General features: G+C 45.6%; 2 protein-coding genes across 3 annotated transcripts in view; both read left to right on the plus strand.

The window, feature by feature from the left end:
• The window catches only part of LOC144368740 (Fc receptor-like protein 5), a 28,815-nt gene extending 14,956 nt beyond the window's left edge, over positions 1-13,859 (plus strand). Inside the window, exons 10-11 of the mRNA XM_078027854.1 lie at positions 7,296-7,348; positions 13,307-13,859. Of these exons, the coding sequence (XP_077883980.1) occupies positions 7,296-7,348; positions 13,307-13,564 (311 nt within the window). The 3' untranslated portion in view covers positions 13,565-13,859. The remainder of the gene's footprint in view (positions 1-7,295; positions 7,349-13,306) is intronic.
• Positions 13,860-13,874: 15 nt separating this feature from the next.
• On the plus strand, positions 13,875-19,754 carry LOC144368426 (Fc receptor-like protein 5). 2 transcript variants are annotated; one of them, XM_078027286.1, is made up of 6 exons: positions 13,875-14,038; positions 14,731-14,758; positions 15,693-15,775; positions 15,973-16,041; positions 17,679-17,710; positions 17,788-19,754. In XM_078027286.1, exons 1-6 carry the CDS (start codon positions 13,927-13,929, stop codon positions 17,875-17,877), a joined length of 414 nt encoding a protein of 137 aa, XP_077883412.1. In that variant the 5' UTR covers positions 13,875-13,926; the 3' UTR covers positions 17,878-19,754. The 2 variants fall into 2 exon arrangements, with proteins under 2 accessions (XP_077883412.1, XP_077883411.1); XM_078027285.1 differs by lacking the exons at positions 17,679-17,710; positions 17,788-19,754 and having other exon boundaries at positions 15,973-16,549.
• The last annotated feature ends 252 nt before the right edge of the window (positions 19,755-20,006 follow it).

Genomic DNA, 20,006 nt, shown 5'->3' on the forward strand with positions numbered 1-20,006 from the left:
TTAAGCTCCTCTCCAAAAATATTAAATTCAGAATTTCTCAAGTAAGACTTGAGAAACAATATTTTTTAACACATATTCAGGTGAGAATATTGTACCACAAGGTTGAAAAACCACATATTTCGATGCAGAAACAGTGGCCAACCAATTGTGAAAACTATGGTTATGAATAGAAAACCAGGGTTGGGGCTGTAACTCGGTGGTAGAGCGCTCGCCTAGCACGTGTGAGGCACTGGGCAAAACTCAGCACCACATAAAAATAAATAAATAAGATAAAGGTATTGTGTTCATCTACAACTAAAAAATCCGTTAAAAGAAAGAAAACCATTACAAACACTGAAAATTTAGAAAATATATGTGTAATGAAGAAAAATCATCTGGTCAGAAGCAGGAGAGGAAGTAAAATAACAATTATTTTCTTGTGATCACTATTATTTCATAATGAGCAACAAAAAAGAATTTGACTTGACAATTTTTTTAAATTAATGTTGCTTCCAAACAAATAATCATCTAAGGCGACGAACACACCAATTGCCCTGATCTGATCATTACACATTGTATACAATATCAAAATGTCACACTGTACCCATAAATATGCACAATTACTGTATGTCAGTAATTAAAATGGAAAATGTTTTATAAAATTAATAACAAATTTCAAAGTTTCCACTTTATAAATCATTTCTGAGTATTTTTAGAAATTCATTAATGGGTTAGTAAAGTTACATGGAAAACCAACTGGCAGCCTGTAGAGTCACACAGGAGAGAATGAGTGAATTATTCAAGTGAAGTGACTAGAAAAAGAGAATAAATAATAAATATAAACCTAACTGAAAAAGGTATGAGGAAACAGATACTTATTTTCCCCTAGTGCAGGTGTTAACTGGTCCAACGTTTTAAAGAGTAATTTATCATTATTTAAACTGTTCAAACACCTCCTCCAAGAAATTCTACTTCTAAGAATTTATCCTAATGCATGCACAAATATATAATGATATATCTACAGGATCATTTAATGCAGTACTACACAAATATTTTTAAATTATGACCTAAACATTCATTCAGAAAGAATTGCTTAAGTATATTATAGTAAATAAACACAATGGAATATTCCAAGGTTTGTAAAGTAGGTAATATCTGTACAAAATTTTACATACATAAGAGTTGCACTTTATTGTATATAAAGAAATATACTTTGAGGCTGGGGTTACAGCTCAGCGGTAGAGTACTTGCCTTGCACTTGTGAGGTACTAGGTTTGATTCTCAGCACCACATAAAAATAAATAAATAAAATAAGTAAAGATATTGTGTCCACCTTTAAAAAAATTCTTAAAAAAATATATACATATATATAAACTTTGTTCTTTTAAGTGAATGGTGCAGATCATTCATAAATACCACAGAAAGAGGCTCAGGGTAGGTTGCTAAGGCAGAAAGCAGGTTGCGGAAGAGTGTGTATTGTGATCCACTGCCTGTGGTTTTCACTGTATTTATGTGTTGATGTAAGTATATTTGTACATAGAAACGGCTTAGAAAGTTATTAACACATATGCAACTGAGGAAATCTCTGAAAAATAAAAATAAGATAAATGATAGAATGTTTCTTATTTATTTTATATAATTCTGTAAATTTAACATTATTTTAATGGGGAACTGTTTGAAATTTTTTTAAGAAGACACTAACGTCAGCTAACATGTTTTCTCTCCTCAGTTCCATTGTCCCGTCCTGTCCTCACCCTCAAGAATCCCAGCGTCCAGCCTGTGGTGGGGGACGTGATGGAGCTTCATTGCGAGGCCCTGGGAGGCTCCCTCCCCATCACATACACGTTTTATCATGAGGATGTCACCCTGGGGAGCAGAAAGGCCCATTATAGAGGAGGAGCATCCCTCAGTCTCTCTGTGACTCCAGAACATTCTGGAAACTACTTCTGTGAAGCCAGAAATAGTGCTCAGACACAACGCAGTGACACAATGACACTCACTGTCAAAAGTAAGTTGGCCTTTCCCACTAACAGCAGCAGAAGGGACAGACCATTGCCCCACCAGCCCCAGTAGGCGAGACTGGAGCTCAGTTTCCACAGAAGCACCCCCTGGGGGCTGTCATGGCAGGCCTGCTGCCTCACAGCCACATGGAGAGCAGGTGTGCCTGGATTCCACAGGTGGAGGAGCGTGCACCTTCCTTTCCGAGCTGTACCTTTTTTTCCCAGCTGTATTTTCCCTTCTCCACCTGTACTTCCCTTTCTCTAGCTGTACTTTCCTTACTCGAGCTGTTCTTTCCTTTTTCTAGTTGAAGAATTATTTCTGAAGCTGTACTATACTTGCTATAGGTGTTCTTCCCTTTCTCGAGCTGTACTTTCCTTTCTCTCACTGTACTTTCCTTTGTCTAGCTGTACTTTCCTTTCTCTATTGGTACTTTACTTTCTCCAGCTATACTTTTCTTAATCTAGCTGTACTTTCTCTTATAGCAGTGCTCTGCAGCCATTGTTATGAAAACCCACAAATTTCTCCCTAGCTTCTCCTGCACCTCTGCCAGAGCAACCTGGGTCCCATCCGAGACCCCTACTCTTGCTTTTTTACATGCCCCTTTCCATTCAGCAATATCACCAAGTCCCACTCTCATGAGCTGAGCATCTGGTCACATCTCACTGATCCACCTCCACCCATTGCTTCACCATCGCTAAATCTGAGAAAAGACTCAGCTACCGGGCTGTATCACAAAGATCACTAAAGACATCCATGTACTTAGATCCCTTAAACATTTCCATCCCACCATCATTTTATGACTCTAAGGATCACATGTCTATGTCCATGATCAACACCATGGCCTATCCTTTTCCCACATCCATCATCCACCCCACATAAACACAGGCATCCAACCCTAAAAGACCATTTGAAGCACTTACTACTCACCATGACCTCCTGCCCTTCCAGCAACTCCTTCTGTCACTACTGTCCTCAGAACTCCCAGTTCAATCACTCTCCTTCTCCCTCCCTCATCCATCTGCCAAGAACACCTCTGACTCCTACCATCAAATTGAGTGTTTGTCTATCTCTCCACCCAGGCAGTAACTACGCCCCCTTTCCCCCAGGTATGGAGCAGGGGATTCTCCTCCCGGTGTCAGTGAACATTTCCATTTGATCTCTACATTCCATCCTCTCATGCATCCTCAGAACCTTCAGGAAACCAACTATCCCTTTCTCACTCACGACTCTCAGCATCCCTCCTCATAGGCTCCTTCCGTGGGCATTTGACTTGCTCCATTTCTCTCACAGCTAGAAACACCATTGCTTGATCCTGCTCCATCCACTGCTCATCACACTTGCTCCACCCAAATCCACAAGGCAGAAACTGAGGGGTATTCCTTGAATCCTCTCTATCTCTATTGCCACCACCCTAGTCAGAGCCTTCGTCATTCAGTGACTTTTAACTACCCCTCAGTTTCACTTCTGCCCCCACTACAATCCTTTGTGCCAAACAAGGTCAGAATTCTGATACCATTGCTTAGTGAAGAAGGATCTAATTCCTCAGCATGGCGTGGGAAGCCCTGCCTGGCTCTCCAGCCTTCCCTCAGTGCTACCCCACCTATGCCCACCTTCTTGCCAGCCCAGGACCTTTGCACATACTGTCTACCTGCTTCATCTTTCCTCTTTCCTCTTTCCTCCCTCTTCCCATGGTTAATTTCTAATGCCATGAAAAGCTTCCCTGACTCATCTGTGCTAGATCCAGTCCCAGTATTCAACCTTTCTTAGCACCTGATCTTTGGTCTCAATTATCAATGCTTTGACTCTAAATTTCTGTTTTGTTCAGTTTCTGCCTACCATTTCCCCTGCATTGGAAGCTCTGAGAGCAGGGTCTGTGTCTTTCTTACCATTGAATATCCATTAGATACAGCCATTGTGGAACTTATGGATATCCTGTATTCAGTAATTTGTGAATAATTAAATATAAAAATGAGCAAATACACTGCAATGCCCATCCTTTTGTGAGTCCTGTTTCTAATGTAGCTCATACTCAAATCCATCCCTGGTTATATATGCAACAGCTCTCTCCTCTCCTTCACTTTCTGTTGAGCTGGTTTCTCCTCCCCCCTTCATCCTTTGACTTATCAGATGCACAGGTTTCAATTTCATCCCTTCAGACTCCTCAAATATGCTTGGGTTTGTACATCTCAGTGCTCCAAACCACAGGTAAGAACTGCACACATGTCAGTGTTTCCTGAGGTCTGAATAAGGTTCTCAGAATGTGTAAAGGATGAGCTCTCATTTGTGTCTCCAGGTCATTAGAAAACAAGAAAATCACTGTCCTGTTTGAAATGTCTTTAGTGTGGAAGAATATATTCAATCAGAAAGGCTAATGGCTGTTTTTCCTCCCCCAGTTCCAGTGTCCCGTCCTGTCCTCACATGCAGGGCTCCCATGTCACAGCCTGTGGTGGGGGACGTGATGGAGCTTCATTGCGAAGCCCTGGGAGGCTCCCTCCCCATCACATACACGTTTTATCATGAGGATGTCACCCTGGGGAGCAGAGAGGCCCATTATAGAGGAGGAGCATCCCTCAGTCTCTCTGTGACTGCAGAACATTCTGGAAACTACTTCTGTGAAGCCACCAACAGTGCTCAGACACAACGCAGTGACACAATGACAGTCACTGTCAAAAGTAAGTTGGTCTTTCCCACTAACAGCAGCAGAAGGGACAGACCATTGCCCCACCAGCCCCAGTAGGCGAGACTGGAGCTCAGTTTCCACAGAAGCACCCCCTGGGGGCTGTCATGGCAGGCCTGCTGCCTCACAGCCACATGGAGAGCAGGTGTGCCTGGATTCCACAGGTGGAGGAGCGTGCACCTTCCTTTCTCACTGTACCTTCCTTTGTCTAGTTGTTCTTTCCTTTCTCCTGCTGTCCTTTCCTTTCTCTAGCTCTACTATCCTTTCTCGAGCTGTACTTTACTTTCTCTACCTGTTTGTTCCTTTCTCTAATTGTGCTTTCCTTTCTCCAGCTGTATTTTCCTTACTCCAGCTGTTCTTTTCTTTCTCTAGCTGTACTCTCCTTTCTCTATCTGTACTTTCCTTTCTCCAGCTGTACTTTTTTCAACTGCTGTACTTTCCTTTTATCAGCTGTACTTTTTTTTCGCCTAGCAGTTTTTTCCTTTCTCTCACTTTACTTTCCTTTCTCTCACTTTACTTCCCTTTCTCTCACTGTACTTTCCTGTCTCTAGCTGTACTTTCCTGTCTCTAGCTGCACTTTCCTTTCTCCAGGTGTACTTTCCTTTCTGTATCTGTACTTTCCTTTCTCCAGCTGTACTTTCCTTTCTCTAGCTGTAGTTTCCTTTCTCCAGCTGTACCTTCCTTTCTCTAGCTGTACTTTTCTTACTAGCAATGCTCTGCAGCCATTGTTATGAAACCTCACATATTTCTCCCTAGCTTCTCCTGTTTTCTGCCAGAAAAACTTCGGCTCCCATCGAAGAACCCTGCTAGGAAATTTCCCAACTTTCTCACTCTTGCTTTTTTACATGCCCTTTTCCATTCAGCAATATCACCAAGTCCCACTGTCATGAGCTGAGATCTGGTCACATCTCACTGATCCACCTCCACCCATTGCTTCACCATCGCTAAATTTGAGAAAAGACTCAACTACCAGGTTGTCTCACAGAGATCACCAAAGACCTCCATGTATTTAAGTCCCTTGGCCATTTACATCCCGCCATCCTTCCATGACTCTAATGATCACATGTCTATGTCCGTGACCAACACCATGGCCTGTCCTTTTCCCACGTCCATCATCCACCCCACATAAACACAGGCATCCAACCCTAAAAGACCATTTCAAGCCCTTACTACTCACCATGACCTCCTGCCCTTCCAGCAACTCCTTCTGTCACTACTGTCCTCAGACCTCAACAGAACTCCCAGTTCAATCACTCTCCTTCTCCCTCCCTCATCCATCTGCCAAGAACACCTCTGACTCCTACCATCAAATTGAGTGTTTGTCTCTCTCTCCACCCAGTCAGTAACTACGCCCCCTTTCCCCCAGGTGTGGAGCAGGGGACTCTTCTCCTGGTGTCAGTGAACATTTCCATTTGATCTCTACATTCCATCCTCTCATGCATCCTCAGAACCTTCAGGAAACCAACTATCCCTTTCTCACTCACGACTCTAAGCATCCCTCCTCATAGGCTCCTTCCGTGGGCATTTGACTTGCTCCATTTCTCTCACAGCTAGAAACACCATTGCTTGATCCTGCTCCATCCACTGCTCATCACACTTGCTCCACCCAAATCCACAAGGCAGAAGCTGAGGGGTGTTTCTTGAATCCTCTCTATCTCTATTGCCACCACCCTAGTCAGAGCCTTCGTCATTCAGTGACTTTTAACTACCCCTCAGTTTCACTTCTGCCCCCACTACAGTCCTTTGTGCCTAACAAGGTCAGAATTCTGATACCATTGCTTAGTGAAGAAGGATCAAAATCCTCAGCATGGCGTGGGAAGCCCTGCCTGGCTCTCCAGCCTTCCCTCAGTGCTACCCCCACCTATGCCCACCTTCTTGCCAGCCCAGGACCTTTGCACATACTGTCTACCTGCTTCATCTTTCCTCTTTCCTCTTTCCTCCCTCTTCCCATGGTTAATTTCTAATGCCATGAGAAGCTTCCCTGACTCATCTGTGCTAGATCCATTCCCAGTATTCAATCTTTCTTAGCACCTGATCTTTGGTGTCAATTATCAATGCTTTGAGTCTAAATTTCTGTTTTTGTTCGATTCCTACCTACCGTTTCTTCTGCTTTTGAAACTCGGAGAGCAGGGTCTATGTCTTTCTCACCATTGAATATCCATTAGATACAGCCATTGTGGAACTTATGGATACCTTGTATTCAGTAATTTGTGAATAAATAAATATAAAAATGAGCAAATACACTGAAATGCTCATCCTTTTGTGAGTCCTGTTTCTAATGTAGCCCTGACTCAATTCCATCCCTGGTTATATATGCAACAGCTCTCTCCTCTCCTTCGTTTTCTTTTGGACTCGTTTCTCCTTCCCCCCTTCATCCTTATCAGATGCACAGGTTTCAATTTCATCTGTTTTCAGATTCCTCAAATATGCTTGAGTTTGTACATCTCAGTTCTCCAAACCACAGGTAAGAACTGCACACATGTCAGTGTTTCCTGAGGTCTGAATAAGGTTCTGAGAATGTGTAAAGGATGAGCTCTCATTTGTGTCACAAGGTCATTAAAAATTCCCGTTTCAAATGTCTTTAGTGTGGAAGAATATATTCAATCAGAAAGGCTAATGACTGTTTTTCCTCCCTCAGTTCCAGTGTCCCGCCCTGTCTTCACCCTCAAGAATCCCAGTATCCAGCCTGTGGTGGGGGATGTGATGGAGCTTCATTGCGAGGCCCTGGGAGGCTCCCTCCCCATCACATACACGTTTTATCATGAGGATGTCACCCTGGGGAGCAGAGAGGCCCATTATAGAGGAGGAGCATCCCTCAGTCTCTCTGTGACTCCAGAACATTCTGGAAACTACTTCTGTGAAGCCACCAACAGTGCTCAGACACAACGCAGTGACACAATGACACTCACTGTCAAAAGTAAGTTGGCTTTTCCCACTAACAGCAGCAGAAGGGACAGACCATTGCCCCACCAGCCCCAGTAGGCGAGACTGGAGCTCAGTTTCCACAGAAGCACCCCCTGGGGGCTGTCATGGCAGGCCTGCTGCCTCACAGCCACATGGAGAGCAGGTGTGCCTGGATTCCACAGGTGGAGGAGTGCGCCTTCCTTTCTCACTGTACCTTCCTTTGTCTAATTGTTCTTTCCTTTCTCCTGCTGTCCTTTCCTTTCTCTAGCTCTACTATCCTTTCTCCAGCTGTACTTTACTTTCTCTAGCTGTACTTTCCTTTCTCTCACTGTACTTTCCTTTCTCTAGCTGTACTTTCCTTTCTCCAGCTGGACCTTCCTTTCTCTAGCTGTACTTTCCTTTCTCTCACTGTACTTTCCTTTCTCTAGCTGTACTTTCCTTTCTCCAGCTGTACCTTCCTTTCTCTAGCTGTACTTTCCTTTCTCCAGCTGTACTTTCCTTTCTCCAGCTGTACTTTACTGTCTCTAGCTGTACTTTCCTTTCTCTAGCTGTACTTTCCTTTCTCCAGCTGTACCTTCCTTTCTCTAGCTGTACTTTTCTTACTAGCAATGCTCTGCAGTCATTGTTATAAAACCTCACATATTTCTCCCTAGCTTCTCCTGTTTTCTGCCAGAAAAACTTCGGCTCCTATCCAAGACCCCTGCTAGAAAATTTCCCAACTTTCTCACTCTTGGTTTTTTACATGCCCTTTTCCATTCAGCAATATCACCAAGTCCCACTGTCATGAGCTGAGCATCTGGTCACATCTCACTAATCCACCTCCACCCATTGCTTCACCATCGCCAAATTTGAGAAAAGACTCAGCTACCAGGTTGTATCACAAAGATCACCAAAGACCTCCATGTATTTTGATCCCTTGGCCCTCATTCCATGACTCTAATGACCACATGTCTATGTCTATGTCCGTGACCAACACCATGGCCTGTCCTTTTCCCACGTCCATCATCCACCCCACATAAACACAGGCATCCAACCCTAAAAGACCATTTGAAGCACTTACTACTCACCATGACCTCCTGCCCTTCCAGCAACTCCTTCTGTCACTTCTGTCCTCAGACCTCAACAGAACTCCCAGTTCAATCACTCTCCTTCTCCCTCCCTCATCCATCTGACAAGAAAACCTCTGACTCCTACCATCAAATTGAGTGTTTGTCTCTCTCTCCACCCAGTCAGTAACTATGCCCCCTTTCCCCCAGGTGTGGAGCAGGGGACTCTTCTCCCGGTGTCAGTGAACATTTTCATTTGATCTCTACATTCCATCCTCTCATGCATCCTCAGAACCTTCAGGAAACCAACTATCCCTTTCTCACTTACGACTCTCAGCATCCCTCCTCATAGGCTCCTTCCGTGGGCATTTGACTTGCTCCATTTCTCTCACAGCTAGAAACACCATTGCTTGATCCTGCTCCATCCACTGCTCATCACACTTGCTCCACCCAAATCCACAAGGCAGAAGCTGAGGGGTGTTTCTTGAATCCTCTCTATCTCTATTGCCACCACCCTAGTCAGAGCCTTCGTCATTCAGTGACTTTTAACTACCCCTCAGTTTCACTTCTGCCCCCACTACAGTCCTTTGTGCCTAACAAGGTCAGAATTCTGATACCATTGCTTAGTGAAGAAGGATCAAAATCCTCAGCATGGCGTGGGAAGCCCTGCCTGGCTCTCCAGCCTTCCCTCAGTGCTACCCCCACCTATGCCCACCTTCTTCCCAACCCAGGACCTTTGCACATACTGTCTACCAGCCTCATGCCCTGTTTTCTCCCTCTTCCCATGGTTAATTTCTAATGCCATGAGAAGCTTCCCCTGACTCATCTGTGCTAGATCCAGTCCTAGTATTCAATCTTTCTTAGCACCTAATCTTTGGTCTCAATTATCAATGCTTTGACTCTAGATTTCTGTTTTGTTCAGTTTCTGCCTACCATTTCCCCTGCATTGAAAGCTCTGAGAGCAGGGTCTATGTCTTTCTCACCACTGAATATCCATTAGATACAACCATTGTGGAACTTATGGATACCTTGTATTCAGTAATTTGTGAATAATTAAATATAAAAATAAGCAAATACACTGCAATGCCCATCCTCTTGTGAGTCCTGTTTCTAGTGTAGCCCAGACTCAATTCCATGCCTGGTTATAAATGCAACAGCTCTCTCCTCTCCTTCACTTTCTGTTGAGCTGGTTTCTCCTTCCCCCCTTCATCCTTATCAGATGCACAGGTTTCAATTTCTTCTGTTTTCAGATTCCTCACATATGCTTGGGTTTGTACATCTCAGTGCTCCAAACCACATGTGTGTGAGAACTGCACACATGTCAGTGTTTCCTGAGGTCTGAAGAAGGTCCTGAGAATGTGTAAAGGATGAGCTCTCATTTGTGTCTCAAGGTCATTAAAAAACAAGAAAATCACTGTCCTGTTTGAAATGTCTGTAGTGTGGAAGAATATATTCAATCACAAAGAGCTGATGGCAGTTTTTCCTCCCCCAGTTCCAGTGTCCCGCCCTGTCCTCACCCTCAGGGCTCCCAGGGCCCAGGCTGTGGTGGGGGACATGGTGGAGCTTCACTGCGAGGCCCTGAGCGGCTCTCCTCCGATCCTGTACAAGTTTTACCATGAGGACGTCACCCTGGGCAGCACAGTGGCCCCCTCTGGCGGAGGAGCCTCCTTCAACCTCTCCCTGATGGAGAAACATTCTGGAAACTACTCCTGTGAGGCTGAGAATGACCTGAGGATGCAGCACAGTGAACTGGTGACTGTCATTGTCACAGGTGAGCCAGCTGTGCCCACCAGCAGCACAGGCGAGACCTGCCACTGCCTTCCCTTCCAACAGCACCAGAGGAAGGTGCAGCGCTCCCCGGGCTCCTGTCTGGTTGCCTTCGCAGCCTCTCCCCGCCTGCAGAGCCCCGTTGACATCTGAGCTCCCTCCTGAGGTGGTTTGGGGAAGCCCAAGGATTCTGAGGATGGGTTTCTCTGCTCCCCCAAATATCAGACCCTCCCTTGCCTGGGTTCTTCTCTCCTTGACTTCCAAGAAGCTTCTACTCCTGAGTTCACTTCATTCCCAGGAATAGAAGTTTTATCCATATTCCATATTAAAATCCTATGCCAACATCCGCACAGCCTCCCAGCCTTTGGGTCCTTAAAGGAAGGGCACAGGTGACAGGGGCAGAGGAGGGGACAGCAGGGTGACATGGGATAAAAATCGCCCCCATCAATTAAATTTGTCTTCTCTAAGCTGTCCTTTCACTGCTTGCCATTAAGTGTAATAACCAAAGGAAAAGTGCTTCTTTTGAGCTTTTAATCTGTTTGGCGATGACCTTTAAACCTTGTTTAGGGAGACCCAGGGTAAAGAAAAAGTCTCTTAGGGCTGTTACGATGAATGTTGAAGACTTGGCTTTAAAGATCAACTTCCTATATGACCTTCACCAAGCACCTTTCCTATACTGACCTCAGTTTCCTCACCCGTAAAGTGGGAAATCCAGCTAGATGGAAATTGTGTCATAATTTCCCTGTCCTAGATGGAAATTGTGCCATAATTTCCCATAATTTCCTGGACAGGGAATATAGAACATACAGACACAAAGTTTCCTAGAAGGATTCGTGCAAAAGGAGAAGAGGGTTGTCCCTACCTCCGGGATTCGTCCCAGGAACGGGAGACTATGCTATGGTGTACGATTACCCCCTGAGTCAGGTAAAGCCAAACCTAGGTCTACACTCTTGGTCTTTCTTGGCTGAATCCCTAAGTATCTTGAGGAGTAGAGACAAAGTTAAAGAAACAGGATAATTTGGGACTGCTAGCTCAGGATCCAGTCTCTACTCGAGGTAGCCAGTGCAGTGATCTCCAAGTCCCCGGGAGGTGAGCTGATTTGAGGTGTGGTTTCTCCCATTCAGCCAGTTCATTTGCTCCTGCTCTATGACCTCCTGTCCCAGTAGCACCTGCCTCAGACAGTTTTCCTCTGAACTGGGACTGTTGATCATCCTTCTCCCCTTGTTGTTCCTATGATTCCCCGGCACAAACACCTGTTATTCTGCTGCTATTATCAACCTAGCTAAAGAGTTTCCTGAACATCCTGGATATACTGTGTGTGAGTTCCAGAGCTAGGACCCAAGTCACGGAGAACAGCAACCACCCAGAAGAGCAGATTGGGAGGCAGGTTCTCCTCTCTATGACGTGTGTCCTAGTTTCAAGATCCATATCATGAAATGTTATCTGAATGTTAAAAATCCAGTATTACCAAAGGACCAACGTTGTAAAGGTCTACTTCTTTCTTTCTTTAATTTATTTGTTCTTTCTAGATATACATGGCAATAGAGTGTATTTTGGCATATTAGACATACATAGAATTAGCATAACTTAGTCACATAGGTCTGGTTCATCCTACTGTCTTTTCCATTCCCATCTCGCCTCCCTTCCCTTCATTCCCCTTTGTCTGTCCAAGGAACTTCTCATCTTCCCCTTCCTTGTTGTGACTTAGCATCCATATATCAGAGAAAACATTCTTTTTGGGGGGGAGGGGGGACCAGCTTATTTCACTTAGCATAATATTCTTCAGTTCCATCTATTTACCATATGCCATAATTTCATTCTTCTATATGACTGAGTAGTATTTCATTGTGTATATATACCACTTGTTTTTTTAATCCATTCATCTGTTATAGGGAACCTAGGTTGGTCCCATAGCCTGGCTATTGTGAATTGAGCTGCTGTAAACATTGATGTGGCAGCATCACTAAAGTATGCTGATTTTCAGTCCTTTGGATATAAACACAAGAGTGGGATAACTGGGTCAAATAGTGGTTCCATCCCAAGTTTCCTAAGGAATCTTCATACTTTTTCCAGAGTGGTGGTACCAATTTGCAGTTCCAACAGCAATGTATAAGTGAACACAAAGGTCTCTTTCAAACTTCTCTTCTCCTAGATATAACTACCTGTTAACTGTTTCATGAGTATTTTCCATAAATATTCTATGAACATTGAGGCACAGAATTTGTTTACCCAAGTAGGATCATATTACACATATAGTTACCCAACTTCCATTTTTCACTTAAAAGTACACCCATGCATCTTAGCTATCTTTCATTATTACATTACTTAGTCTACTGGGTCATTTCGGATATTTAGCTATTGTAGAAATTCGTATACAAACAATTTTGACCTACATTATGTCAGTATCCCTAAAGGAGATGGTCCTAGAAGTAGTTTTGCTGGGCCAAACTTTCAAAGTGTTTTAAATTTGGTAGATATTTTCAAATTGTCAAAGAAGTGTCTTAAATTTGCTTTCTCACCTAGTCAATAACAAGGTGCCTGTTTACCTTGTAGGCATTATCCATCCATTTGGGCTGTGCCAATCGGGTGAGAAGAAAAAGGAATTGTATTGTATTCAGGTTGTTTTTACTTGCATACATGTAATGTATTCATAATGAAGATAAAAGTCTTTTTATATTTACTGACTATTTGAAGTTTTCATCACTTTCTACATTTTCTATGGAATATTACTGTACATGAAAAGGTATTTATGCATCAAAGTCATTAACTATGGTTTGTTTTAATCCATTTTCAGAGAGTATTATTATTTATAACACTTTTCTTTTTCTTGCAAATATGTTAGAAGCGGAAACTGCCATGGACATTTTGTTTTGTCTCAGTTCCAGTGTCCCGCCCTGTGCTCACCCTCAGGGCTCCCAGGGCCCAGGCTGAGGTGGGGGACATGGTGGAGCTTCACTGCGAGGCCCTGGGGGGCTCTCCCCCGATCCTGTACCAGTTTTACCTGGAGGACGTCACCCTGGGGAACAGCTCGGTGCCCTCTGGGGGAGGGGCATCCTTCAACCTCTCCCTGACTGCAGAACATTCTGGAAACTACTCCTGCGAGGCCGACAATGGCCAGGGTGCCCAGCGCAGTGAGGTGGTGGCACTTTTCATCCCAGGTAAGTTTCTTACTCCCAGGGCACGGGTGTGAGCCAAAAATTTCCTCCAGGGACTCTCTGGTCATTCTCACGGGCTTTACCAAGAGGGTGCTTCCCACTTGTGTTGGGGGCAGGGACAAAGAGCATCATCGAATTCAGGGTTTACCTGCTGGCTCTTCTCTCACTGGCCACTGTCCATCCTGACCCTCAGCCCTGTCTCAATCATGGCAACGCCCTGCCTCACAAAGCCAGGAGCCATGTCCTGTGCCACACCAACACCCGCTTGGCCTCAGGGATTCTGGGCCTCTAGGCTCGTCCTGTCTCCCAGGCCAGGCACCAGCTTCAGGGATCAGAGCAGCTGAAGGCCACAAGCCTCTGTCTTGGGCTCACGCATGGGGTCTCCCCCTCAGGGCTAATGGAGAGCCAAAGTGGTCCTGTGGCCCCAGGAGTCACTGGGGGGCTGCTGGGGACGGTGGTCCTGGCTGCTGGCGCTCTGCTCTTCTACCATTGGCTTTCGAGGAAAGCAGGTAAGAAGCTCCTGGCTCACCTCCGCCTGAGCCCATCCCTCCTCTGCCTTCCTTCAACCTCATGCCGACTGTGTGACCGTACCCCGGGCTTTCAAAAGCTCCTCTCCTTCCACCCCACAATCCCTCTTCACCTTTCCCACTGGGTCCCCCAAAGTCCTCTTTACCAAATCTGAAACTGCTGAAAGAGCCGTGTTAGTGGAGCAAGCCTGGGTGACATGCAGCTTATCCAACCCCCCAAATTGCAACATGCCTCCCCGGGTATCTACAAAGACCCCTAAGCGATGGGAAGAGGAGGACATCAACTCTGAGAAACAGAAGTGAAAAACAGAAGCCAAATGGGAGTTGGTAACTTGTTGATTTTTTTTTAAATGCACACTATGTTTGTAGATGATAAAGTCTCTTTTCCTGCCTTGCAGCTAATAAACTGCCTGCCATTTTTAAAGATCACTCTTTGAAAACTCCAAGTTAAAGGTCTATGACTTGTGGACTCCTATTTCACATTATAACCACACTCCTTTGGAGGCCAGGGTCAGTTGTTTAGTAGTTTGGGCCCCATATATCACCTCCCTTGGGAAGGATTCCGACTTTATCGACAGCAATGCCTGGTGATTTCTATGTAAGTCTCCTGCGGCTGGGCCCCCTAAGAAGGTCCTCTTTTCCTAAATCAAATACCTCTGTGCTTTCTTTTACAGGGGGACGGACCGCCTCTGACCCCTCCAGGTAAGACCTGGGCTGTGTTTCCATGTAGTTAATGAATTTCCCATGGGGTATAAATGGAATTGAACCTGATTATCACCAAGAGCCCAGTTTCTGCTGTATGATGCTGAGATGGGTGGTACCCACTTCACGTCGCCACTTCTGTTGGGATACCTCAAGGCAATTCCCAGGACCTTCCCATCCACCACTTCAACTGTAGAGGCCTTCTTCTCACATCAAGTATCCATTACTTTTTATTTCTCAGCTCACATCCTTATACAACCACCCCTAGCTCTTGGCTTGTTTGTCTGAGTGACCACTGTGACCCCTGAGTCCATCCATGTCTTGAGATGACTTAGCTTAATTAACCTGGAAAGCTCTGGACTTGGCTAACCTAATCAAGACCTGTTGTGATGACAGCCAAGAAGACAGAGCCACATAAGTTGGTCACCCAGTGAAGTCACTCTGCCAGCTGAAGAAGGGCCACTGTCTTGGATCCTTGAGGCTGACTTCAGTAGCCACACCGTGGCTCAACACTATCCCCGGGCAAGCCCCTGGTAGCAGTGGGAGTAGTATCTAAACCATCCAGAGTTCCCAAGACCTTTTCTGATTCTGATCTCTGTGAAAGTAGAGGTTCTGGAGCCTGGTTTGAATTTTGGTTTTTCCCCTTTCTGGTCACATGGTCATGGTCAGTCACTTCACCTTGTAAAACCTCCATTATTTTTTTACCTGTAGAATGGAGATAAAATAGAACTAACTTTCTATTGCTCCAAGTACAGTGCCTGTTACATACCAGGTGGCCGTAAAGTCTAACACATAGTATGAATTCCTCATGATTCGTAGTCATGAATATGATTCCAGGCTTGACTGCCCGTCTGGGGTAAAAACTCACTGAGAGGGATCACCATAGCCACTGTGTCAGGCCCCTGGGAAACACCAGTGTTGCTGTGTCTCACAGGCGCTCTTCAGACTCCAACCCCCAGGACCCCACCTACCACAATGTGCCAGGATGGATAGAGCTGCAGCCGGTGTACATGAACGGTGAGGACCAGGGACACGCCGTTGGGCTGGGCCACAGGGTCGGTGTGGGAAAGAGCTGGGACCGGAGGTGAGGGGCGACAGCCCACAGACCCAGAAGGTTTTGTCCTTTTGGACAATAAACAGGCTGGGGAGGAGGACAGGGCTCAGCTAAGAGGCAAGCTCCTTCCTGTCCTCTGACACGTCAACTTCTCTCTAAGTAAATTCTAGAGGAGAAGACGTGGTTTACTCCCAAGTGTCCTGCCTCCAGAAGGAAAGCAGAAATTCAGGTAAGAGCAGAGGGAGCACCGGTTCTGGCCAGCCTTCAACGTCGACAGCCTACTGCTCCATCTCCTCCTCCCCAGAAGGTCTGGGCCAGCCAGACACAGAGCCAGCTGCCCCCAGCCTAGTTCACTGGGGCTTCTCAACTTGTGCCTACACTGTTTGGGGTTAGCCCAAGCCCATCATATGGTACTGCTCTCTCTGTCCTCAACTGATGACCTCAGTACAGTCTAACTCAGCATAGAACCATCACCTTGGGATGTCACTGAACCCCTCTGAAAAGCCATTTGTTTATAAAATGGAGCAGGACTATTATTCTCTGCTGTCGTATTTTGGGCTCCTATACAGAATACTATAGACTGGTTGGCTTACAAAATAAGCATTTATTGCTCACAGTTCCCAACATGGTCAGGTTCCCCTCTTCCTCTGCCTGGTTTGCAAACAAGAGCTTTCTTGCTATATCCTCTCATGACAGAGAGATCATCTTTCTTGTGCCTCATTTTCTAAGCATGCCAATCCCATCATTGTAGATCTAAGATACATCTAAGAGATATATATATATATATATATATATATATATATATATATATGTGTGTGTGTGTATATACAAATGATCTAACATATATTTAAGATATAGATTGATGATTGATAGATTGGTCGGTAGACAGATAAATCCCTTAGAACAGGGCTATAAAGGGGTATAAATACAAATTATGTATATATAGAAAGAGATCTTAGAGAGAGATACATATATATGATCTAAGATATATATTTATATCTAAGATCTCAGCTATATATTTCCTTAGAACTAGGATATAAATAAATATGTATAAATATCTTAGATATCCCTTAGAACTGTACCTGTAGCGTATATAGATATAGAAAGATATAACTGTAGTATACTTGCATATGATAGTTTTTCTTTTTTTTCAATATTTATTTATTTTTTTAAGTTGTAGGTGGATACAGCATCTTTAATTCCTTTTTACGTGGTGCTGAGGATCGACTCCAGTGCCTCACGCATGCTAGGAGAGCACTCTACCGCTGAGCCACAACCCCAGCCCTGAGTTTATTTTCTTTAGAGCACTCAGAACTGTACCTGGCACACAGAAACTGCTCAGCACATGACAGAGGATAGGAATTATCCATCTAAAACCAGGTGCACAGTATGTGCCTGTATCATATAGATGCATACATCTCTGCAATAAGCCCAGAGGCAGATGACATGCCGATTCCCATCATAGAGACGTGACAAGTGAGGCAGCAGAGGTTGAGTGACTAGCCCCAGACCACCGGGTGGCAAGGCAGACCCAGGGCTCCGTCCCAGGGAGACAGGACTCGGAATCTTCTCTCTAAAGCCTGCTTCAGACAATGCTCCATAATATGTGACGTGACTCTAGGGTCAAGGGACTACCAAGGTCAAAGGTGAAGCCCTTCTTTTGAGAGCTTCTGGAAGCTCAGAGTGGGGAGCAAAGTGTGAGGTGGTGCTGAGGAGGGGGCTGGTCAGTGCTCCAAGGCTGAGGACAGAATGGGCACTTGCTGGGCAGGAGAGGTCCTAGGGCGGAAAGGACTGGCCTTAGAGCACGGGGCACAGGGACAGCTCTGAGTGGGCCTCCACAGCTGAGCGCTCCCCTTCTTTCCACAGCGGCCTCTGCACACAGCCTCAGCCATCAGACGGTGAGTCTCCTGACCTGTGTTGCCTCGCCCGGGGGCCCAACAGCTCTGGCCCCCGCCTAAGTGTTCCTTCCTCCTAGGAGTCCTCTGTCATCTACGCCAAGGTGAAGAAGGCACGCACCCCAGCCTCCGGGCCCCACCAGCTGGCCTCCCCAGCTCCTCACAGATGAGTCCACGCATCTCCCCAACTGCTGTCTCAGCCTCTGACTCCCAGTGCTCTCCGTGGGGAAGAAGGAGCATTGAAATGGGAAGATTGAAGCCACCCCAGGCCACATCCAGCAGCTTTTGTGTCAAATGCTCTGTCTGCATCGAGCCCAGAGCCCTGCTGGACTCCCACTTATTTCCTAGGTTACAGCGTTGCCCTCGTGGCTCCTTTTTTAATCTAGTGATAAGTTGCTCCCAACTCGGGGCCCATTGCATCTCCAGGCTTCCTTAGAGAGTGTCAGCTCGGTGGGTCCTGACAGTCCTCAATTCCAGCAGGGAGGTCCTGCCCGCGTGGGTACACTTCTCAATTGCTATCAGCCTCCTGGGACGACTGCAGGAGCCTGCCAGATGGGAAGCACACGCCCCAAGGATGATGGACGCCATATGGATATCCTTCTAGTGGACTGCACTTCATGCTTTTCAACCTGTCTGAATCTCCAAGGTCACCTGCCTTGAGACTAACTCCTCTCCTGCGCCTGTGGGAATATCTATTCATCCAAGTGAGTGGACTTTGCACTCCGGTTCCCAGGTCTTCCCCAACCTTCCAGAAGTAATGCCATAAAATCAAGCCCAGGATGCCCAAGGACAGGGCTAGAATGCATATTGGAATATATGCAAATTACCATTTGACTGAATGAGTCAAGAAGAAACTTTGGGTAATCAAACTGGCATCTGATCCAGCTCCAGCATGCTCCAGAGAAAAATTCAGGAGGTACTTCTGTTTCCTCTGAGCAAGAAATAAAAGAGAAGCAGCTGGGGTGAGGAATTTGACTTATCAAGAAAGAGGATTTCTCAGACTTTAATGTGCCTCCGGAATACCTGAGGATCTTATGAAATTGCAGACCCTGGCTCTGTGAGGCTGGGTGGAGCCTGGGATTCTCTGTAACAAACTTCCAGGTGACGCTGATGCCACAGGTCCAGAAACCGTAGTGAGAGCTGAGGTGCAGGAGGCCTGGCTGCCCTCCATGTAACTCCACAGGGGGCTTTCACACTGTTCCTGAAGCTGTCCTTCAGCCAGAGCAACGCCAGCTGCTGTGGCTTACAGAAATTCCCTGCAGCATATTGTGTTTTATCAGCCACCCTGGGTGGGGGAAGGTGGCTGCCGCCATCTGTGTTTCCCCACACTTTCCCGTGAAGGGTGAATGAACACCCTATGCATCAACATGCCCTCCAGACCCTGCCCCTAGTTGGGAGGTGCTCTTCTCCATTTCCTAGCTCAGCCTTTCTGCAATTCCTTCTCCTGAAAGGCCTTTCCCATCATCTCCATCTACTGAATTCTGCCCTTTCCCTAAGCCCCACCAGTATCCACCCCACCGCCTCTCCTTTGGGCACCTATGGCACTTTGACAGATTTATAATCTCCATTGTCAATGTGGGGAGAGAACTTAAAGTTTATTAGGACAACCCTAAATTTGCTGCTAGAAATTGAGAACCAGAGAACTGGGAGGAAACCAGATGATGATGATCACATAGCCAGGTAGTAGCAAAGCCCAAACTAAAGTAACCCAGGGCAAGACCACATTCTTTCCTCCACATCTCTCTTCTGTTGCAGAAACATGGGGCTGGGGGCATTTCTGGTTCTCCAACAACTTCGAGAGGCCATAAAAGCAAAGCATAACTCCAGTTGATGTACACACAGAGCCCAGCATGGTGCCTGGCATACAGCTGGCTTTCAATAAATCATTGTCAAATTGAATGTTGGGTAAGTGTCCCAATGAATCTGCATCATCTCCACAAATTTATCCATATCTTTACTGATTAACTCTTATTCCAGGAGAATGCAATTCATGTTCTCAGATCTCAGAATGTTTGGGGATACCAATAAAATAATTCCCATCAGACCAACCTGTCAGTCTGGAGTGGACTTTTTAACTGTTTTTAACAAAACCAGCATTGCCTGCAGGTTGCCTGAAACTCAAGAAAAAAAAATAAATCAGATGAACCACAAATTTTTTTCTCTCTCTCCTTACTCCTTACCTCCTCCTCCCTTCCTTTTCCCCTTTCATCTCCTTCTTTTTAGCTGAAGCCACACCTCTGTCCCAGTCACCCCAGCCAGGAGACACACAGCTGTCTCTGGCTCTCTACACTGAATTGGT

This window comes from Ictidomys tridecemlineatus, chromosome 11 (genome assembly GCF_052094955.1).
Source record: "Ictidomys tridecemlineatus isolate mIctTri1 chromosome 11, mIctTri1.hap1, whole genome shotgun sequence".
Taxonomy (NCBI): domain Eukaryota; kingdom Metazoa; phylum Chordata; class Mammalia; order Rodentia; family Sciuridae; genus Ictidomys; species Ictidomys tridecemlineatus.